At 48.5% G+C, this 19,490-nt stretch overlaps 1 protein-coding gene across 2 annotated transcripts in view; it reads right to left on the bottom strand.

Moving 5' to 3' along the window:
* Positions 1-834: 834 nt before the first annotated feature.
* Positions 835-19,490, bottom strand: part of LOC144936481 (MOB kinase activator 2-like) — a 77,738-nt gene continuing 59,082 nt past the window's right edge. For both annotated transcript variants that reach the window (XM_078863573.1, XM_078863574.1), the window contains exons 3-5: positions 17,523-17,616; positions 6,057-6,184; positions 835-5,058 (exon numbers count right to left, since the gene is read on the bottom strand). In XM_078863573.1, coding sequence (XP_078719699.1) covers positions 4,796-5,058; positions 6,057-6,184; positions 17,523-17,616 — 485 coding nt within the window. In that variant the 3' untranslated portion in view covers positions 835-4,795. The remainder of the gene's footprint in view (positions 5,059-6,056; positions 6,185-17,522; positions 17,617-19,490) is intronic.

Genomic DNA, 19,490 nt, shown 5'->3' with positions numbered 1-19,490 from the left:
AATGCGGAAGCAAACATCACCAAATGACCAGTTTTTTTTTCAAAATACAAATGTAGAGGATGTTCCGGACATCTTCACACGCAAACACGGGTTAAGGGTCAGGGGTCACGGGAGCACTGCCGTGCACGACACGCAATCCGACGATTGAGTGGAGGACACTGATCGAATTGGTGCAAGAAAAATTATAATTATTATAAAAGGGCAGGAAAACGAATGATTATAAAAGGGCTGTACATTAAAGTGAGCGGAGTTGGAGAGTTCCGAGGTCGGTTTTTGATGACGAGTGAAAGTGTGGTGTGAGTTGGCGTTGAAAATAAAGATCCATCTTAACCAGCTCGTCTCCTCTTCACAAACGACGCTCAATTCGCGCACGGAGCGTGGGGGATGATCTTCTGCCTCTCGAGGAGACGTTCTCCGACAAACGCAAGCCACGCACTGCAAGGTGAGCGCATTGAATTTTTATTGATCCGTTTCCACGCATGACACAGCTAGCTGCCATGCACACACACCTCAGAGCGCAAAACAAACAAAAACATTTTATAAGAGATAAAAACAAAAAATCGAAAATAGATAAAAACAAAAAATCGAAAATAGATAAAAACGACGGACAGAATTACTCGAAACGCCGAGTACGTGCAGAATGAATAACGACGACGAGCGGCATCACCACGACGCACGGGGGCCCTCGAGCCATTCTAAGTGACGCGACCACGGCGTGCCCTTTGACCTGTGATTTTGGGAGCTAATGTCAGCGACGCAAGCCAAGAACTGGGCCAATGAAGCGATGAGGTCTGGGGATCGCAAATCGACCACTCTTTGGTGGTTGCCCCACCCCACCCATTCGGCTTCCCACCCCCTCCATCGAAGGTGGGAAACCCCCCACCCCTACCACCACAGGGCACTTGGTGACGTCACGCCACTGGCCATGACGTCACCAAGCCTCGCCCATCAGCTGCTGACAGGTGGGGAACAGGCGGGGGGAAAACTTAGATGTTACCAACTATTTTCGTGTTTTCCCAATTAGTCGAGAAAACGAACCGATAGATCAATCGATCACGTCAATCATCGTAAAGCCCAGCTCTAGTAGACGCAAGGTCACTGTGTGAAAAAGACGTAGCCTTTGAAATGCACTGTTTACATTTTACTACTCCTTACCGCTGTCCTGCTCATTTGCATACAATTATATTGTCTGTCCTACTGTTTTTGTTTTTTAAACCTGACATTTTCAAATGCGGCTATGGATTGATGCACATAAATAAAAAAAAATCTACCAGAGATACGATTACATAGCGTTTGCTTATATTAGCGACTAAAAGAATATTCCTTACGTGGATAAATACGTTTCTAAAAATGACACTTTAAATGTTTGTGCACATGCTAAAAATTGCAGCAATATATAGAAAAAGGGCCAACTTTGTTATTAACCGGGAAAGGCAATTCATTTTGTTTAATGCCAAGAACAGTTGCAGATTGTATCGGACGAGTCTTGTGACAAAGTGAGGCACTACTCTTTTCAAGTTGCAAGGCAAACCGTTGGTCTGGGTGTACAAATGTCCGCTTAAAATATACTGCCCCTGACGAACGCAGATCCTGGGAACTGGGTTCACACGAACCGAATGCCGCGCGACTGCATTCAGCATTTGCTTCTGCACTTGCGTAGCGGTTTAAACGATTATGCTTTCTTAAGTCATACATTTTTGATTTTTTTCCCACCCAAAACAACATAAAAAATATAACCAACAACCACCCATTAAAAATAAGACCGACTATTGACAATGTATAAAATGATCCCATATTCTCCTTTGGCAAAACATAAAAAAAATACCTGTCACATTATATATTATTATTGTTAATGCAAGGCTTTCGTAAAAACGGCATACAACGTCCAGTAGGAATTGAATGCAGAATCAGAGGGGGGTTTCTCTGTTTTAGAATTACTCGGTACGCAACGATTCACCATCGATTCAAACCCGAATCTTACACCCACGACAGACACGCACGTACATACGTGCACGAACCATGCACGTTCAGGATCCGATGTTATTTTCCTGCGTCGATTCTATGGAAATGTGACCGTCACGAACAAGAAAAGAAAGCAGTCTAACCTTGATTCGAACCGTGACCCCCACCCCCGAAGGTGAGACAATCCGTCGAAGAAGCGGAACGTTAAGTCACACACACACATAAGTTACTGCATACAACACCGTGGGGGTCGGAGGTGGGGTTGAATATCCGTGATGACTTCGCACGCGAATGAGGCTCATAACGCCCGCTCAGCAAATGACCGTGCACACACTGCAACAAGTGACAGCACAGCGATTATCAACGACGACTGCAAGCAGCACTGCTGCTGTTCTATTTTTCTACGAAAACATGCGGCGCGACCGAAGCACCGTCGTACACGGAACAAAGCGACTCAACCCTGATAGGCAATGTCAAAGCATGGGCTACCCACCTTACATAATATATTAGCGTATTCTGTGGACTATACGAAGCACTTCCCGCCATACGTAGCCAACCAGATTGAGATCACTTTATTCCAGAGTGTCTTATACTCCGGAGAATACGGTAATAGACTTCACAACATCCCGTACGATCCTGCAGGATTTTACAACATTCAAATAAAATGTGTTTAATGCACTCCACTGATAGTGTGGTGCCAATGATAGAGCTGCCTGGCCAAGCAGCTTGGGAGTGGTGGGGCAGGTGGATCACTCTGAAGCGCTGAGCGCCACCGGTGATATTCATGGGGCATCCACTTCCTAAGGGACATGCACGAGGAAGTACGGCAAGTAGGTCGTTGCAGAGTTGGAGTAGTCACCTCTTGGAATTGTAGGCAATGGCCAAATATCACAACGAGGACCAAATTCGGAACATGAGTTTTGTGGATGGATATTTAAAATGATTAATGTGCCAACCTTTAATCTGAGCTATTTAAACATTTTCCAACATATGGGTAGTATAAGTGAAATGCATCTACTGAGCTCGATGACACCATCTGTTTTTAAAGGGTATCCAACGTCAACATTTTGCTAAAGGACATTCATATCCATTGCAAATTGCCCCCCCCCCCCCCCGTAATGAGAATAATGTGGAATTTCCAGCGATGGCTCCGGGCCACCAATGGAGATGAGTGTTGAATGCAAACCCCCCAATGCTTGACTGAGCAGGGAACTTTACTTAAATAACATTTAAAATTGCATAGTAGATGCGACACTCAAGATGCAAAAGGCACTTCCATAATCCCCAATTTAATTACAAAAAAAGGTCTTCTTGAAACAAATCCATTTCACCGACGTCTCCTTGTGTTCTCAATGGGGCTCTGAACACCGCTTTAAATATAGGTGACATCTGCACAAGGCGCAGAAAAACCCGACACATTGTAACTCCTGCACGATAATACAGTATGCTTGCTTTAGAGACAATTAAGAAAGTTTGCGAATGCTGACGACTATCAAACCAAATTAAACCTAACTAACATGGTGCCTCGTTCGTGGATAACTAATTTAGAATGTTTAACAACATCGTTGACATTTGAATATACATGATTAACATAATGAGCTGAAGTAAAAAAAAAACATTGCTGCTGTTGTTAAATGAATGTTGTACACATTTAAAGACAGCCCACTTGTATGCAAACACCACCACAGAAATGTACATTACATACAGGCTATACCTCTCAAGTAAATATTAACTCACAACGAAATCCACTGACATTAATAAAAAAAAGCTATTGCATATCAACATTACTTTATTTCCATTTCGAATGGCTAACCCTTGCAGCAGCTTCACAAAAAAAAAAATTGCAGGAAATATTTTGCTTTTCTTTTTTTTAAAAGGTGCCTTAATGTTTAAATTAGTTCCACCAGCAGAGGTTTAAACGCTCACAAATACACCACCAATCGACTCGCACACAGCATGCTCGTCACTTTCCTCAATATACTACCCACGGAACTGGACCGCTTCAAGGTCGCGCAACGAGCAAAGGCCACAGTGGGAAAGCAGCACCGGTCCCCAAGAAGTAATGAACGAACACATATACCGCATATAAACACACACACACGCGCATACACACACGCGTACGCAACTATCAATTGACCTTTTCGTTGAGGAGGTAAAAATGACAGTAAGCATAACAGCTCATCTCGGGAGACCCAAGATTTTGCTCATGTTACGATTTTTTTTGCAAGGTTGAAAAAAAAAGCATTTTTATTATGATAATAATATATAAAAAAAAAACACCCCAGCCTTAATTGTGCTGCATATTTTGCAATGACAGAAACAAATCTGGAGCAGATTTCTTTTCGGAGTCGTCTCCCGTGTTCCATACACTGAAAAGCGAGTAATTGTACTGATGTTTTTTGTCTTGTAGAGTAAAAAAAAAGATAAAAAGGCAGCACGTGCCCAAAACAGCAAGACGAGAAGAAGTCCGTTTCGAGTCACCGTAACATCCTCGAGACGGCTTTTGCGTTAACGCCGATAATGATGATGGCGACGATGACCGTGATGAACCGGTGCGTCTGAATTCTGCTAAAATCCCATGAAACTTCCTCAATCGACAATAGTGCAGCAGCAGCAGCAGTAGCAGGCGCCATCCACCACCAACAACATCTTCCAAAAAAAAAAAACACGGGGCCATCTTTATTCCCTACGTCTTGCGTCTTCACTTACGTCAGCTTCCTCATCGCGCAATTCTATCGCCAAGACGATTTCAGTCCCGTTTGGATTCCCCTGCCGGGGCAAAAAACGTAACACGAACGGACAGACGCGCGCGCGCGCACGGTCGCTATCGGCGTCAGCGTCGGCGCGAGATCTGGGCACGCGGCCCCGGCAGCAGCGCATCGTTCAGCTCGGCCATGAGCGCCAGCTCCTCGGGCGGCAGCAGCGAGAACTCCACGCAGAAGGTGAGGAGGTGCGCGTAGAGGCTGTTGAGGTGCGAGTGCACGTCCAGCGCCACCGTCTCGCGGAAGTGAACCCAGTACACGTGGGCGAGCACGTGGAACAGGTAGCGGAAGATCTTCTGCACGTACGAGTTGAAGAAGTTGGGGAAGTCGCGGCCTGCCGGGTGCATTAGGTGGGGGGCGGACGAGGGGGGGGGCGGGCGGGGGACGGGAGGGAGTAATCGATTAGAATCGAATCGTTGGTACGTTCGGTGGCCGCGCCACTGTTATAGCAGCTTGGTGATGATGGCAAAGGCGCTGTGTTTTCGCAGGCAGGGCGAGTCTGCAGTGGTTTCACAGCAGGGCCGGTTAGGGGGTGGCGATGTTGCCATGCAGTCTGACACAATTGGCGAAAGCCGAGAGTTATTTTCGAATCTGCCAAGATTAGGACCGTGACGGGCCTACCCGTTTCGGACGGCGACACGGCAACGTCACCGTCCGCTGTGAAGCAGTCGCCACGTATCTCTGGTGAACGGGTCCGCGGGATTAACCAGGACGGCCGCTGGGCTCGAGCAACGAAACCTCTGCGACAACCCCGCGAACGCGCTGCCACTCGGGCCAACGCCGCCACCCCCGTCCAATTGGTTAGTCAGTGAGTCGTCGACTTCACTGGCTACTCGGCGATTCGGTAGGTTTATCCTTTACTTGTCGACGAACGCCTTCAGGCCGGTTGCCGCCGCGTTTTCGAACTTCCCGACTAGCAATATAAAGTGCGCGAGTTCAAATCCCGGTCAGGGGGTCAGCCAACTCGGCCCCATCATCCCCTCTGGGTCGAGTAAAATAAGTACCACCTTGTGGCAAGTTGTTCTAGTGAATAGCCCCCAACCTGTAGAGAGCGACATTTCCACCACTGCCTTAGGCCTGCAATGGATGTAAGCGCCGCCGCAGTGCCCACCGGACGCGCGTGGTGGGGACACCGCGACTTTTTGGCAACGAGCGAACTTCACAAAGCCAAGGGATGGGGGGGGGACACACACACACGGAATTTTCATCGGCGCAGCCGGAGGCGAAATACGCCTACGCCGATCACTTCCCCCCGTCGAATTGACGGCTACGGTGGGAAACCCAGGCCAAACGGGGAAAGGGAAAAATCGCGACGATCGACGCGCGTCTCACCGTATTTGGTCGGGAAGATCTTTTCGTCGGTGACGAGGCGCTGCACGTAGCACATGACGTAGTCCACGTACTGCGGCCCCGTGCACTTGAGCTTCTTGCCACGCTCGCCCTCCTGCCAGTACAGCTGCCTGCGGTCGGGAGGCGGGGGAGGGGGGGTGACAGCGGCTCGCTCCGTTAGGACGTCGCCATCGAGGGAGGCGGCGAGGTTGGCCACGTGGCTCACGGGGTCAGAGACACTGAGCTGACCCCCCCGGGGGGGAGGTTTCTCGAGCGATGGGTCTCAGCCTGGTCGTTAAAAACTAAACAGCAACACCCCTTTGTGTGTATTCTTGGGTCTTTCGGTAAAGTCACGTAGATAGGTTCAAAGAAAATAATAAAAAATAACAGAAAACTACGACGTTTCGATCGCAACGCAAGCGGTCGTCTTCAGGAAAACGACCGCATGCGTTGCGATCGAAAGGTCGTAGTTTTTTGTTATTTTTGATGATTTTCTTTGCACCTACCTACGTGACTTTACTCAAAGACCCAAGAATATGAATTCCTGCAGTCACGAAAGCTTTAAGTCAAGATTTACCCCCCTTTGTGTGGTTGTTGACTTCTGTCGATCTTATGGTGGACCACGAAGCTCGTGGTCCAACATAAACCGCATCCGTGCAAACCATGGCAGATGCGGATGCCTGATACACCTCTGATTAGCATGGTTGGTTATGTACCATTCGAAAGAAGTTCAACATACATATATTTACATGCACAAATGGAAAATGTAAAACTCTCCAGTACGTGACTGTGGTCATCCAGAACAGACGTGCAACGTATAACGACACAATGCCCCGATCCACAAGCACAAAGGAGACATCACAGCGACGATACACTCCGCTGCTCCTGCCGCAGTTATCTGGCTTGACCACCGGAATCCTGGGTTTAACTGGGCTGAACTGTACGAGAAATCTCACAGATCCTTCAAATATCTAAACATTGTCCCATCAGGCTAGGATGCATTGGCTGGGTCATGTAGCCTGCAATCCAAACTAATGAATGCTCAACAAACACTTGTGTGTCTGGCCAGATAGAGGGGGCTAAATAAGCATCGCAAACGTTGGATAAAGAGATAAGAGTGGTATGTGTTGCAGGAGGACTTGGAGCTGAGCAAACTTAATGACTGGAACCAGCGGTGTCAAGATTTACATCCGCGGCGGGGACTTGTGAAGGACGGTACTGGGCAGTTATAGGCAGCTTGCGCTCACATAAAAACAAAAACTGCAGGAAGACGAGCGATGCTCACAAAAATGGCAGAGTGCCAGGTGGCTAAAGCATAGCAAGGTGGCATATTGGAAGGGTGCAGGTGGTGCATCTGCCCGTCATCTCAGTCGGTTAAGCTCGAACACCTGGGTCTGTATTCTGGCTTCCTGCCAGCACTTCAGGTGGCCTCCCGCAGTCTACCCAGCCTGGAAAAAATGCCACAAGTCAAAACGTCTGCTCCTCTACCTGAAAATAACAGGGGCTTGCTGTCGCTGCGCATGAGCGTCCGTATGCACGTGCAATTATAAACCGAGTGGCCTCCGGCGACAGTGAATCACCCTGAGCCGGAGCAAATCGCCCGGAATGCACCTCGATTTCATCAGATCTCAGGAAACGCGGCAGGCAGGGTTGGGCCTGCACTGTGGTCAGATGGGCGGTCACGGCCACGCACGAGAGGTTGTCATCGGTTGCGAAGCCATCAGCTGGGCAGCAGAGGCCAGTGCAACCAATTCCACCGTTGTACTTCTCCGCTCCCCCGTCTACGCTGCAGCAACCCGCACTGACCGGCACGGAGAAGTACGGTCAACAAAACTTCCCAGGACCCCGTACCGCATGGGGAGGCCCTCAAACGGCGGCGGATTCAAAAAAGGGCTGTGCCGTGTCCACGCACGTAAGCAAGCGCTGCCATCACAATCATCTGCACAATCGTCCCCGATGGACGGGCCGGCAGAATGATGGACGGACGGACCGAATGACGGATTGATGATGTGACGGACACAGGCAGGTCCGCGCGCCCGTGATAAACTCCGCGCTTTTCTGGACGGTGTCACGTCGCCTGCTCACGGCGCGCTCGCTGGACCGCCCGGGTCAGGCGGTGCGCCGTACAGGACAGCCACCTGATAGCGCAGGCCGCGTGCCACTAAAAATAGGCCGCGGGGCTTTGTGCTCGTGCCAAATGACTTCGATAACAAAGGGAGTCTGGTTACGGTCAAAGACAGCGGCCACAGTTTATACAGCGGCCCTGTTTAGACAGCGGTGCTGCTTCGTGCGAGTCTTGCCGTAGACTGTGCACTACGGGGATGTTTTTTTTTCGTAATGCAAAATTAGATTTTGTAATTATGCAAATAAATACAGATTTATAGAAAGTTAACGGTTTTCAAACCAAATCACAAAATGCGAGTTAATGGACCGAGATGACTAGCAGGTGCAACACCTGCGCTCCCCGCTGTGCCACCATGCACACACACGCGTGCGCACACAAGTACATGTGCGCGTGTGTCTTAAGGGTAAGACATAACAGACTGATGGGCCGAGTGCTATTAGAGAGCACTTATGAAGGCCTAAACAGTGATCGTGTGGTCAGCACCACCCACAGCTGTCTCCATAGTGCCACTTACACACCACACCTGGTACTCATTTCAGGTTGAGTCGATACAGGGGAGGTCCATGACCAGTTCAAATATTCCTCACAGATTTTTGGTCGTGAGCGGGAATCGAACTCAGGTGGGCTGAGGTAGCCGGGTTTGTAGAGGCTGCGTGCTAACAACTACAAAGATACCCCGTATAGCCTTGACAGACTGTTAGGGCAAGTGCTGTTAGTGAGCACGGCACACAAGGGGATGGGTGACCAACACCACGCCTGGCCACCTTTGTCTCTCCAGAGGCAATGTTTGCACACTGTACCAGGTACTCATTTGAGGCTGAGTGGACCTAGGTGAGGCCCAGGACCAGTTCTGATAATCGTCACCGGTGATAGCCGTGAGCGGGAATCGACCTCGGGTCGCCTGGTTCGTAGTGCAGCGCGCTAACCGCTACTACACTACCGCTCCTTAACTACAGTACATACATGGACACGCACACACAGACCCATGCAACTCATGAGCACAAGTATTAAACAATGGTCCTTTTGTACGTGGGCCTTGTTTGAATTACCAATTATCAGCTACTGGCGGGCCAAGTAACTGCAAGAACAACACTGCCTGTGCTCCATATGTTACCCCGGTGGTATAAATAGCCCTTTAAAGTTGCACAAAGCAGGTTTGTGAGGTTTTTTTTCTTTCTTTCTGCCTTTGCTTCCCAGATCTGGGCTAAGGTCCCAGTGAAGTGTGGGCCACAACTTGAGCTCCGGCACAGATTCCCTGGTGTCGACGTCCACCCACCCCTCGCACGCAATGGTTCGTTCCAGAGTGGACGTCCACCCACTTCTGCGACGGTGGGACCATAACACGGGCGTGGGGTTGTCTGGACAAGAAGGATTTTATTTAGGATTTAGTCGCTTCCAGTTGGATTACCTTGCTGATCTCGTCAATGAGCACAAACCCACTATGTGAGCTAAGGTCATCCTCGCAGCGACAGCTGCTTTGGGCTCTGCCATCGAACGAAGCCGTTCACTGCCACCGCGCCCTTCCAGGTGCACTTCTGCAGATGCCTGGAACCCCTCTTCCTTCCGATATTGGGAAGCCACACTGGAGCCTATGCACGTTTAGATCACCTCGATTGAAAACTCACTTCTTCAGAACCGCTTTTTGTGTTTCGCTTGTCGTCCTTCCCACGCGCCTCCAATTAGCGCGGTTGGCTACGTATGGTACGAAAGAAGTTCAACATACACACGCTTTTATAAGCATGGCCGGTTGGTGCTGTGCTTTGAGCGCCACGAGTTGAGATCCTTATTGGGGGGCCGCCTAAGCTCATCATCATCATCCCGTAGTTGAAAAAAGATGCGGCAGTCAACAGTGGCTGTTCTATGAATAGACTGGGCCCCACCAAGGGAATGTGGAATTTACACCACTGGCTCCGGGCTGCCACCTGAGATGCACACCGCTCAGTGCTCAATCGATGATGGGGAGCAATTACGTTGGTGAAACGTACAAACGTGCGAAGTTTGTGCGCACTTCACCTGAATGCGCGCCATGTTCTCGGGCTCTCGGTAAGCTCCGTGAGGCTTTGAGCCCGGTAAGTATTTGGTTGGGAGACGGCTTGGGAATAGCAGGTGATATAGGCTCGTGCTGCGAGGTGGCGAGGAGGTGGTGATGGAGCGGCGAGTTCTTAAGATCTGTCTGTCTGTGCGGAGCTCTGCGGGGGGGGGGGGGTTTCTCCAGAGACTTCCAGTTTCTCCCCCAAATGCCAATCACCCATTAATTAAATCGGCCAAATATCCCAATGCAGGGCCCTCGTGATCTGCTGATATAAATAAAAAAGGAGTCTTGGGACTGTGTAAGGCTCTTTCCTGTCTAAAAACAAAGGGCATTCCTATCTTTTTTTTGCATGCGTCTTTTGGTATTTAAATTGTAGCCCTTTACCCGCCCCTCCGATTATGTATGTTGAACTTCTTTCGCACCATACATAGCCAACCGTGCTAACCAAGGTGCGGGGTAAGGACGAAAAAAGGATTAGCATGCATGGTTGGCTACGTACGGTGCGAAAGTTCATCATGCATACATGATCGTTATTTCTGACTGTATTCTATTCATACAAAAATAATGTTGTATATTGACACATGATCTCCATGCAGCAAGAATCATTGCAGGGTCTTATGACAAATCGTACTATTTTGGTTGATCGTATACATTCTATTGTACGTGTGCATGAGAAAACAACAATGCGTGGATTTACAAACTTAGATAATAATAAGAAATGATTTAATGTTATATTGCATCATTCACATAACATCAAACATGACCACGATGGCCTTTATGGCTCTTAGCATATTAAACATTTCTCATGAATTACGGCGACGTATTTTTTTTTCTCTCCCCACAAAGTACCCTTCTATTCCAATCTAATACATTTAGATATATGGGCTCACTGCTGTGAATTCACCACCCTTTTAATTCAGTATTTTTCCATTCAGCGGGGGTGTTCCGCAAACACTCAAACGTCGGCTCTTCTATTTTATTCTCGTTACCGGTAAAAGGAGCTCGTTTGGTGGAGTTTATTTCCCCGTAAAAATGTTCCCTTTCGTCTCATGCCCCCTGCGGTCTTCCCACAATACAGTGCAGTCATGACAACTACTGTACGATGAATAAAACATAAAATAAAAACTCCCCCCCCCACCCTCCAAAAAAAACAGAATGTGAATTACTTGCTTCTTGTGCAACACGAGGCACTTTAGTAAAATTAAATAAACTGCCAGATTTGTTAATCCGCTGCTGGATGAGGGGTCCTCCCCACGCCTTGTGGGCCATGAAGGATATTTGACCATACTTCACCACGCTGGTCAGCGCGGGTTGGTGAACACAACAATTGATATTGCCGCTCTGCCCTCGACTGCCCACAACGCCGACTATTGCGCCTATCGTTTTAAGCGCCTGGCGACCAGCCGTCCGAGCACGACCCACCCAGGCTCAAACCCTGGTTACCTTCCGAGATGCGACGAGGTTGGGTGCATTCCGGGTTATTTCGTCACGGGCGCGGAAATGCCGTGCGCGTATTTTAACAACTTTTCTGGTTAGGAGTCGAAGAGGTAGTGCTGACGGCGCACCTTGCGCTAAGCGATTTCACAGAAGCTCGTGAAAATGAGAACCGAGGCTTTTTGTGTGGGACGCACGTCAGGGCCCTCAGGGAAATTACAGCACAAATACCGACACGCAGGAGTTTACCGTGAACTTCAGAGGCCAACATTTACGGAGACGTTGTTCTTAATCCCACCTAATCGTAACGCCACGGGACGGTCGATAAGCGTTTCACAAGCGTCTTGCCCGTGATAATTCACGACCGTATCACGAGGTACGCCATCTTTGAGACTTCTGCCCAGAAGGGTGAGGCCCGAGTCTTGAGGCTAATTTTCAGGAGGGTTCTGCTCAGGGCGTTCGACCGCATCCCTTCTTCTTCTTGGTTCTTTCGGTAAAGTTACGTAGAATAGAAATAATAAAATAATAAAAATAAAACATAATAAATATTTTATTATGTTTTATTTTTATTACATAATAAATATTTCATTGTTTTATTTGTATTATTTTATTATTTCCATTCTACGTGACTTTACCAAAAGAACCAAGAAGATGAATCCCTGCAGTCACGAAAGCTTTAAATGGAAAATTCGCATCCCTTCTGCTGATCATCTATTGAGTGTACTGTAAATCACCCGCCATGACACGGACGTTGACAAATAAAGTAGAACAAAAAAACTGATGAGAAGCCGGATGTTATTTTTTGGACAGAGAACCACTTTGAATTTAGTAAAGACAAAGATCCCCCATACAGGCTTAACGGACTTTTGTGGCAAGTACTGCGAGGGAGCACCTATGAAGGCCGGCACGGCACACGAGGGGATGGGTGGTCAACACCACGCCCGATCGCCGTTGTATTCCGAGTGACGATGTTTACACACCACACCAGGTACTCATTTGAGGCCGAGTCGACCTAGGAGGAGGACCGGTTCAGATAATCGTCACCGGCATTGGTGGCTGTGAGCGGAAATCGAACTCGGATCCGCTGGATTCATAATGCAGCACGTGAAACCTACCGCTCACAGCATTACACACAAAGACACATACCTCACTGTGGCGTTCACACACACACATACGCGCACGTGTACTACAACCGCTACACCACCGCTCCCCACTAACAGCTCCTACCTACACGCACACACCCTGGGCAAAACCCTGCTCGCCGTTACCGCCAAACTCGTCACTGCCTCCGCAGGCGCACGTGGCTTTTTCACGCGGCGGCGGTTTCCGATTCTCTCCGTGAATCACCTGTGACCCGCACGCCACCCATCCCTCCCCCCCACGAGTGTAGGCCCGACGGGGAGAGAGGGCGAGCGACACAAGGGAGTGCCTTTGTGTGCGGCGTGATGACTTTCAGACGGCGGAATGTGCCGTCTGACAGGTGCGCCGCCGCTACTTTTCCCGCAGCCGCCCGCGCTTTTTGACGTCCATCGCTCGCGGATCGCGGTGCCGCGAGAATGTTTTTCGCGCAAAAAAATAAGACGATCCTTTTCGCAGACGATGGGGTTCAGGGCTCAAAAACAAAGACGTGATACTACGCGTATCAAACGAAAGCGTCCGAGCGAGACAGTGAAACGTACAAAAACCGTTCGCCTACATACACACGGTTCGGTACAGCACAGATGTGATAGTGAATGTTACCAGGGCGGAACAAGGACACATTTGGGCGGTAATCTGGCGACACTGGTTTTAAGTTTGACGGTTGCACTCGCACGAATAATCTTTCTCAATGGTGCGTGCATTCATACATAAGGAGTCAAATGTGAGCGAAGTGATTCATAATTGGGTTTTCGGTTTAGGTCGTCGTGTAAACGAAATGTCTTGCAAACCCTCCTCCACCCGACACCGCCGATTGGTAAAAGTTTCACGTGGCGGAACCCGGCATGAATATCCGGTAAAATGGGGTGGACTGGGTACTGCGCTACCCTCCTGAACGCATGGTAATCGTTGCTCCTGCGAGATAACAAGACAAATTTGGACATCGCTTTCATGTTATTCTATTTTCGGTTGTGTTCAGTTACATTATTACTCATCCCCTGTCTCCCATTTTCTTCCGCCCCCCCCTCCCCTTATGTACATTTCTCCCGATCGTTAGCCCTACCGCGAGTCGGGACGCCCTCGTTTATTCGTTCCCTAATGTCGAGGGTGCATTACGCCCTGGCTTGTTACGCATTATCTGTTGTTTTTTTTCCCTCGTGTTGAAATTCCCACTGTATTCTGGGTTTTTTTTCATGATGAAAAAAAATTGCTTAGAAAGTATAAAAAAAAAAGTGTCACTTGAATCAAAAGCGGCCTAATTAATTACTGCTTTAGCAGCACTGCCGGTTTGTTGCTGGAAAATAATCTCGCAACATTTTAAAGGGGAGCGCGACGTTTCGCTGGAGACTGCATCCGGCATCGTCAGGTTATCAGCTTAGATCTCAAGTGAAAGCACTTCCTGATCCGGGTCCTTGGGTAGATGCGGTACAATCATGCAAGTGGATCTAATAATTAATTAGTTGATTGGTTGTGACAGGCAGGGTTAGGTGAGTGTCATAAGGTGACTCTATGGAGTAATTAGTGAAAATAAGCCAGCAATTTTTGTTGAGGTGTATTGTAATGAAGCTGGGATTTTAATGCCATTGTGATTCTAGTTAAGCGTTAACAGGACGTACTTAGTGAGTTGTTATGAATATAATCGAGTGTTATTTTGTTATTTAACGCAATCACAATTTAGGGCCATGAAGGCGAGTATTTTTTTCTAATTCCTGTCCGTATAAAATTGGCGAGTGAAGTGTTGGCAGGCGTGGCCAGCCATTGAATGCAGCGCGTCGTTTTTAACGTTACGTCAGCGCAACACCACTGACAATCGGCATGCACGGTAATTGCAGGTGGCCATAGGGGAGTTATAGAGGCGGGTTTATTAAAATGGTGCGGTCGAGCTGTGGAGGATTAAGTGGTCTATATAACTTAAAGAGATTGTAATCGGCTACATTTTTTCATTGCTGCACTCCTTTTTGATAATTGCAGCCGTTGCAGCCACCAACGTTTTGGGAACAACCTTTAACTTTGTAAATCCTACTTTTAAAAAAATAGAATTAGCGCTGGATACAGTCATGCTTGCCAATTTGATTTGTAACGTTGATCCTTACCTGCGTATCGATAGTTCAATGATAATGTGCCATTTTATTGAGAGATGAGTGGTTGTTATCTTGGTGTGGTCTGGGACTATTCTGTTGTCGTTTATGCTGCCTTAACCCAAGCTCGATCGATCAGACCTATATTATAAATTAACTCATTCATTAATACATTATTTTAAAAACAATTATTTATATTTAGTGACTTGCTTACCTCTGTCTCTATTTTGCATTGCTATCGTTGCTTTTGTGTCGTTCGCTGTGGTAACTCGTTGACCCGCCCACTCGCTGACCCGCCCACTCACTGACCCGCCCACTCGCTGACCCACCGACTCACTGACCCACCCACTCGCTGACCCACCCACTCACTGACCCACCCACTCGCTGACCCACCGACTCACTGACCCACCGACTCACTGACCCACCGACTCACTGACCCACCGACTCGCTGACCCGCCCACTCGCTGACCCGCCCACTCGCTGACCCACCGACTCGCTGACCCATCCACTCGCTGACCCACCGACTCACTGACCCACCCACTCGCTGACCCACCGACTCGCTAACCCACCGACTCGCTGACCCACCGACTCGCTGACCCACCGACTCGCTGACCCACCGACTCGCTGACCCACCGACTCACTGACCCACCGACTCGCTGACCCATCGACTCACTGACCCACCTACTGGCTGACCCACCGACTCACTGACCCACTGACTGGCTGACCCACCCACTCACTGACCCACCCACTCACTGACCCACTCAAACTGGACCTCTGTGAATAAAAGAGCTTCTCGGCTCATCAGATTCCCCCTCCAGCCTCAATAAAGATTTTGATTCCGAATGATGGCCACCGCCGCCTCACACATGCTGCCTCGCGAAAGGCCGGAAACCGCCGGCAAAGCCACACAGAGCGTTATGCGGGCGGTGCCACCTCCCGTCCAGTGGCACACACGGGAAGAGATGAGTATTTTTTTTTCCTAAACGATTTCCGTGTTAATCCGAATAGTGAAGTATTGGAACAGATAACTGGTAGCATAATCGATTAGTTAATTAATCAGATAGCATTATTAAACTAATCCACCAATTAACTCATTAAGCGTGAGGTTTTTAAGTATACATGTACCCCATGTTAAACATTGTTGATGGGAACCTCATTTGCCAGTAAAAATATGATAATTGGTTCTTTACCCTTCTATCTGGCAACAAAACTGCAGGTATTGCGGTCTATTCAAACATGACTCCTTGTAAAAAGGTGTCAGTTTTGTTGCCAGATAGAAGGGTAAAGAACCAATTATCATTGTTGATGGGTTTACAAAGTAGAAAAGTTAAGCTAAAAAAAATGTTTTGGTACAAAAATATTACTTTTACATTAAAATAAGAGAAATTGTATTGCCAATACATATCTCAGGCCCTTTGTAAGGACTTGAAACACAACACACGCCAACGCAATAAATAATGTACCAGGATTTAACGCCTTACATTTCAGAAATTCCTGATTTGAAAATTCTAGGTTGTTGCCGCGAAGGAATCCATTAATGTGTACGCCTACTTAAAGTGTGCTGGCATGCGTGCACACACACACACAAACACGTTACATAAACAAAATACGTAACCTCGTTTCTGTCTCTCATCTTCCAAGCGCCTCGCTTTTGTATAGGCCAATCTCCGTATCCCGACGAGCTCATGCCAAGCCAACTGCACGAACATCTCGACACATTCCTCGATACCACAATGAAATGTCAAATATAAAATTGGTGACGTTTTGGCCAGAAGCCCTTCCTCGTGGCACATCAATGGAGACCAGAGAGAGTGGATAACAAGAGTTGGAGACTATCTCTCTGGACGCTCGATATGGATATGGATTGAATTTTAAGGCCACAGTGGTAATCATGAATGTGTTGAGCTTTATTCGGTTACTTGCGCTCGTGCACCACTGCCAACGCAGCAAGCAGCATCGCTAAATAATTTGTTCAACTCCAGTGTTGAAAACTGGCATTATGCCTACACGACCTATTCCAACAGTAACTAATGACGAACTGTTATATAACGTCCGTGCATAACGAGTGGAACGAGGTGGGATTCAATTCATGGAACCCTGGCAAATCTGCCACCTCCGTGGATAAAGAGCAAATAAAAGCCCCCGTCATGTGTGTCAACATAACAGATGCACACGACAACAACAGGGTGAACATAACATCGCAATTTCAAGTATGCAGCCTCGCAATGACCCATAACTACGCTGAGGCCGCCTCTAATTTTAGTCGTGCACAGATTACTCAGAGAAAAACACGAAAGTGTTTATCAGATCCAACCTGTTTACGTCGCCATTACAGGAGTGCTTTTTTTATGCCCCCACCCCCGTATCTGTCTGAATAGATGCGAAATAAATATTAATGTGTTATTAAACTACACGCCTTCCAGAGGTGTCATCCATGATCAAATAATTATAGTTAAGCAGCAGTTTGAGATCGTAGGGTATGACTTACACTTCAAAATGCACATTATCGTCATTGTGTAAGAATGTAGATTAAAAAAAATAGGAGAGCAGAAATTACGTCCCATTAATGTTTGATGATACATGAGCTGGGCGAGATGAGTGCTGGGTGAGCTGGGTGAGTTGGGTGCTGGATGAGTTGGGTGCACCATGGACACGCTACTCACATGCCAGGGATGGTCATGCATGGGCAGGAGGTGCTGGTGCAGAACTCCGACACGGTGCTGTACTGCAGGTTGACGTGGTTGAAGAACGTCGTTGCTGCAATGGGACGACACGAAGAAAGTGAACCCCCAGTTCAGTCATTCACTGCCTTCCCGCACACGGCCGGTGTGTATGCGTGCATGCGCGGTAGTGTAGCGGTTAGCGTGCTGCGCTACGAATCCGAAGACCCGAGTTCCATTCTCGCTCACGGCCATCACCAATGATGATTATTTGAACCGGTCTTGGTCCTCCCCTAGGTCAATTCATCCTCAAATGAGTATCTGGTGCGGTGTGTAAACATCGCCACTAACGAGACAAAGGCAGCTGGACGTGGTGCTGGACACCGACCGGCCTTCGTGTGCGCACTAACAGAACTTACCCCAACAGTTCGTTCAGGCTATACGGGGGATATTTGCCTCTGTATGTATGTTGAACCTCTTTCCGACCGTACGAAGCCAACCATGGTAATCGGACGTGCGTGCGCCAATCTACATTATTACGGCAGGGCCCAGTCTCCGAACAGCACAACCACGTGGGTTTCCAAAAACCGGCACGCACTTTATCAACCCCGGAGGGGATGAAGAGCAGAGTTGACCCCACCTGGGATTTATTAGTCGGGTGCTCTAACATTCGTGATGGATAAACGTGCGTGTGTGTGCGTGTGTGCGTGCGCGCGTGTAAACGGACATCCATTTTTTCAATCCACTGCGGGTCAGTGCGGGTTGAGGAAGCGGGCAGCACAGATGTGTGGAGCACAGAAGTAGAGTACAACAATGCATTTTGCTGTATTACCAATGTCTAGCCACCACCTTAGCCAGCCCTCCCCAAAACATATACGCACCTTTGGGGGCTATTTGACCGTACTTCCTCATACGTACGTACGTGTGACATCTCACAAATCCTGCCGCCCATATCTGCCCGAGTTTAGACTGCACACCGGGGTGATGAGGACTCCAAAGCCATCGAACGAAACGGAACGTCCGCTCTCCGAAAAGTTTCCGGCCCGTGCCTGCCGTGGCGCTGTTCGGAACGATGTCCGACGTTTCACTTTGCGTGCCGGGTAGCTAACTCGCTGGCTCTGGCCCCTCTTTTCGGTGAGGAGGAGGAGGGGGTGGGGGGCGGAGGTGGGCAGAGGGGGGTGGACAATGCGTAGCCACGAAAAAAACCTACACGCACGGACGGGAAATGTCCTGAGAACGGGCAGGCGGCGAGATTAAGCCAAATTAAGGACCGTCCAGCGCGCTGGGCCACGTTGCCCACTGCTCAGGTTTATTTTATTCGGATCGTTTAGCCGCTCCGAGTTGAGCGCATTAGAAGGATTTACTTGTTCCAGGGTCAAACAAAAAGACCATTCTAAATCAAATGGCTTTTGGGATTTGCCCAAAGCTTCTCAATTTGCAGAGTATAAATAACCGACACCTGCTGTGGTGGCGAGTCCACCACGCCTGTAATCCTCGACGTGGCAAGGGGGTTGGTGGATCGCTCCAGAGATGGAGCTGTCGCGCGAGTCAAATCGCTCAACCGCTGGGACGCTAAAAGCCTCCTGACGTCCGCCTGAGATAGATTTACAGGACTCCTCTCCTTCGTAATCCTATTACTCACGACTCATATTATCCGCTGGAGCTTTAGGATCTGGAAAAAGTCCTATTATCCGTAAACCTTATTTTTCCTATTATCTGGAAGAATATCGCATCTTGCTTCATGGGAGAGCTTTCTATTATCCGCAATTTCTTAACCTGTTAAGAGGATTCGTGCGACATTTTAGCCCTATTATCCGCAATGTTCCCCCACCATCACTACGGATGGGAGTTCTCCTGTAGGTGAAATCAATTATATAATTGCACCTCCAATTCGGCACGGTTGACTGTGTACGGTGCAAAAGAAGTTCAACATACCAGGCAAAGAGCTACATGCGTTTGAATGTTTTCACA

Source organism: Lampetra fluviatilis, chromosome 16 (assembly GCF_964198595.1).
Source record: "Lampetra fluviatilis chromosome 16, kcLamFluv1.1, whole genome shotgun sequence".
Classification (NCBI taxonomy): Eukaryota; Metazoa; Chordata; class Hyperoartia; order Petromyzontiformes; family Petromyzontidae; genus Lampetra; species Lampetra fluviatilis.
This window is presented reverse-complemented; position numbering and strand designations above follow the sequence as displayed.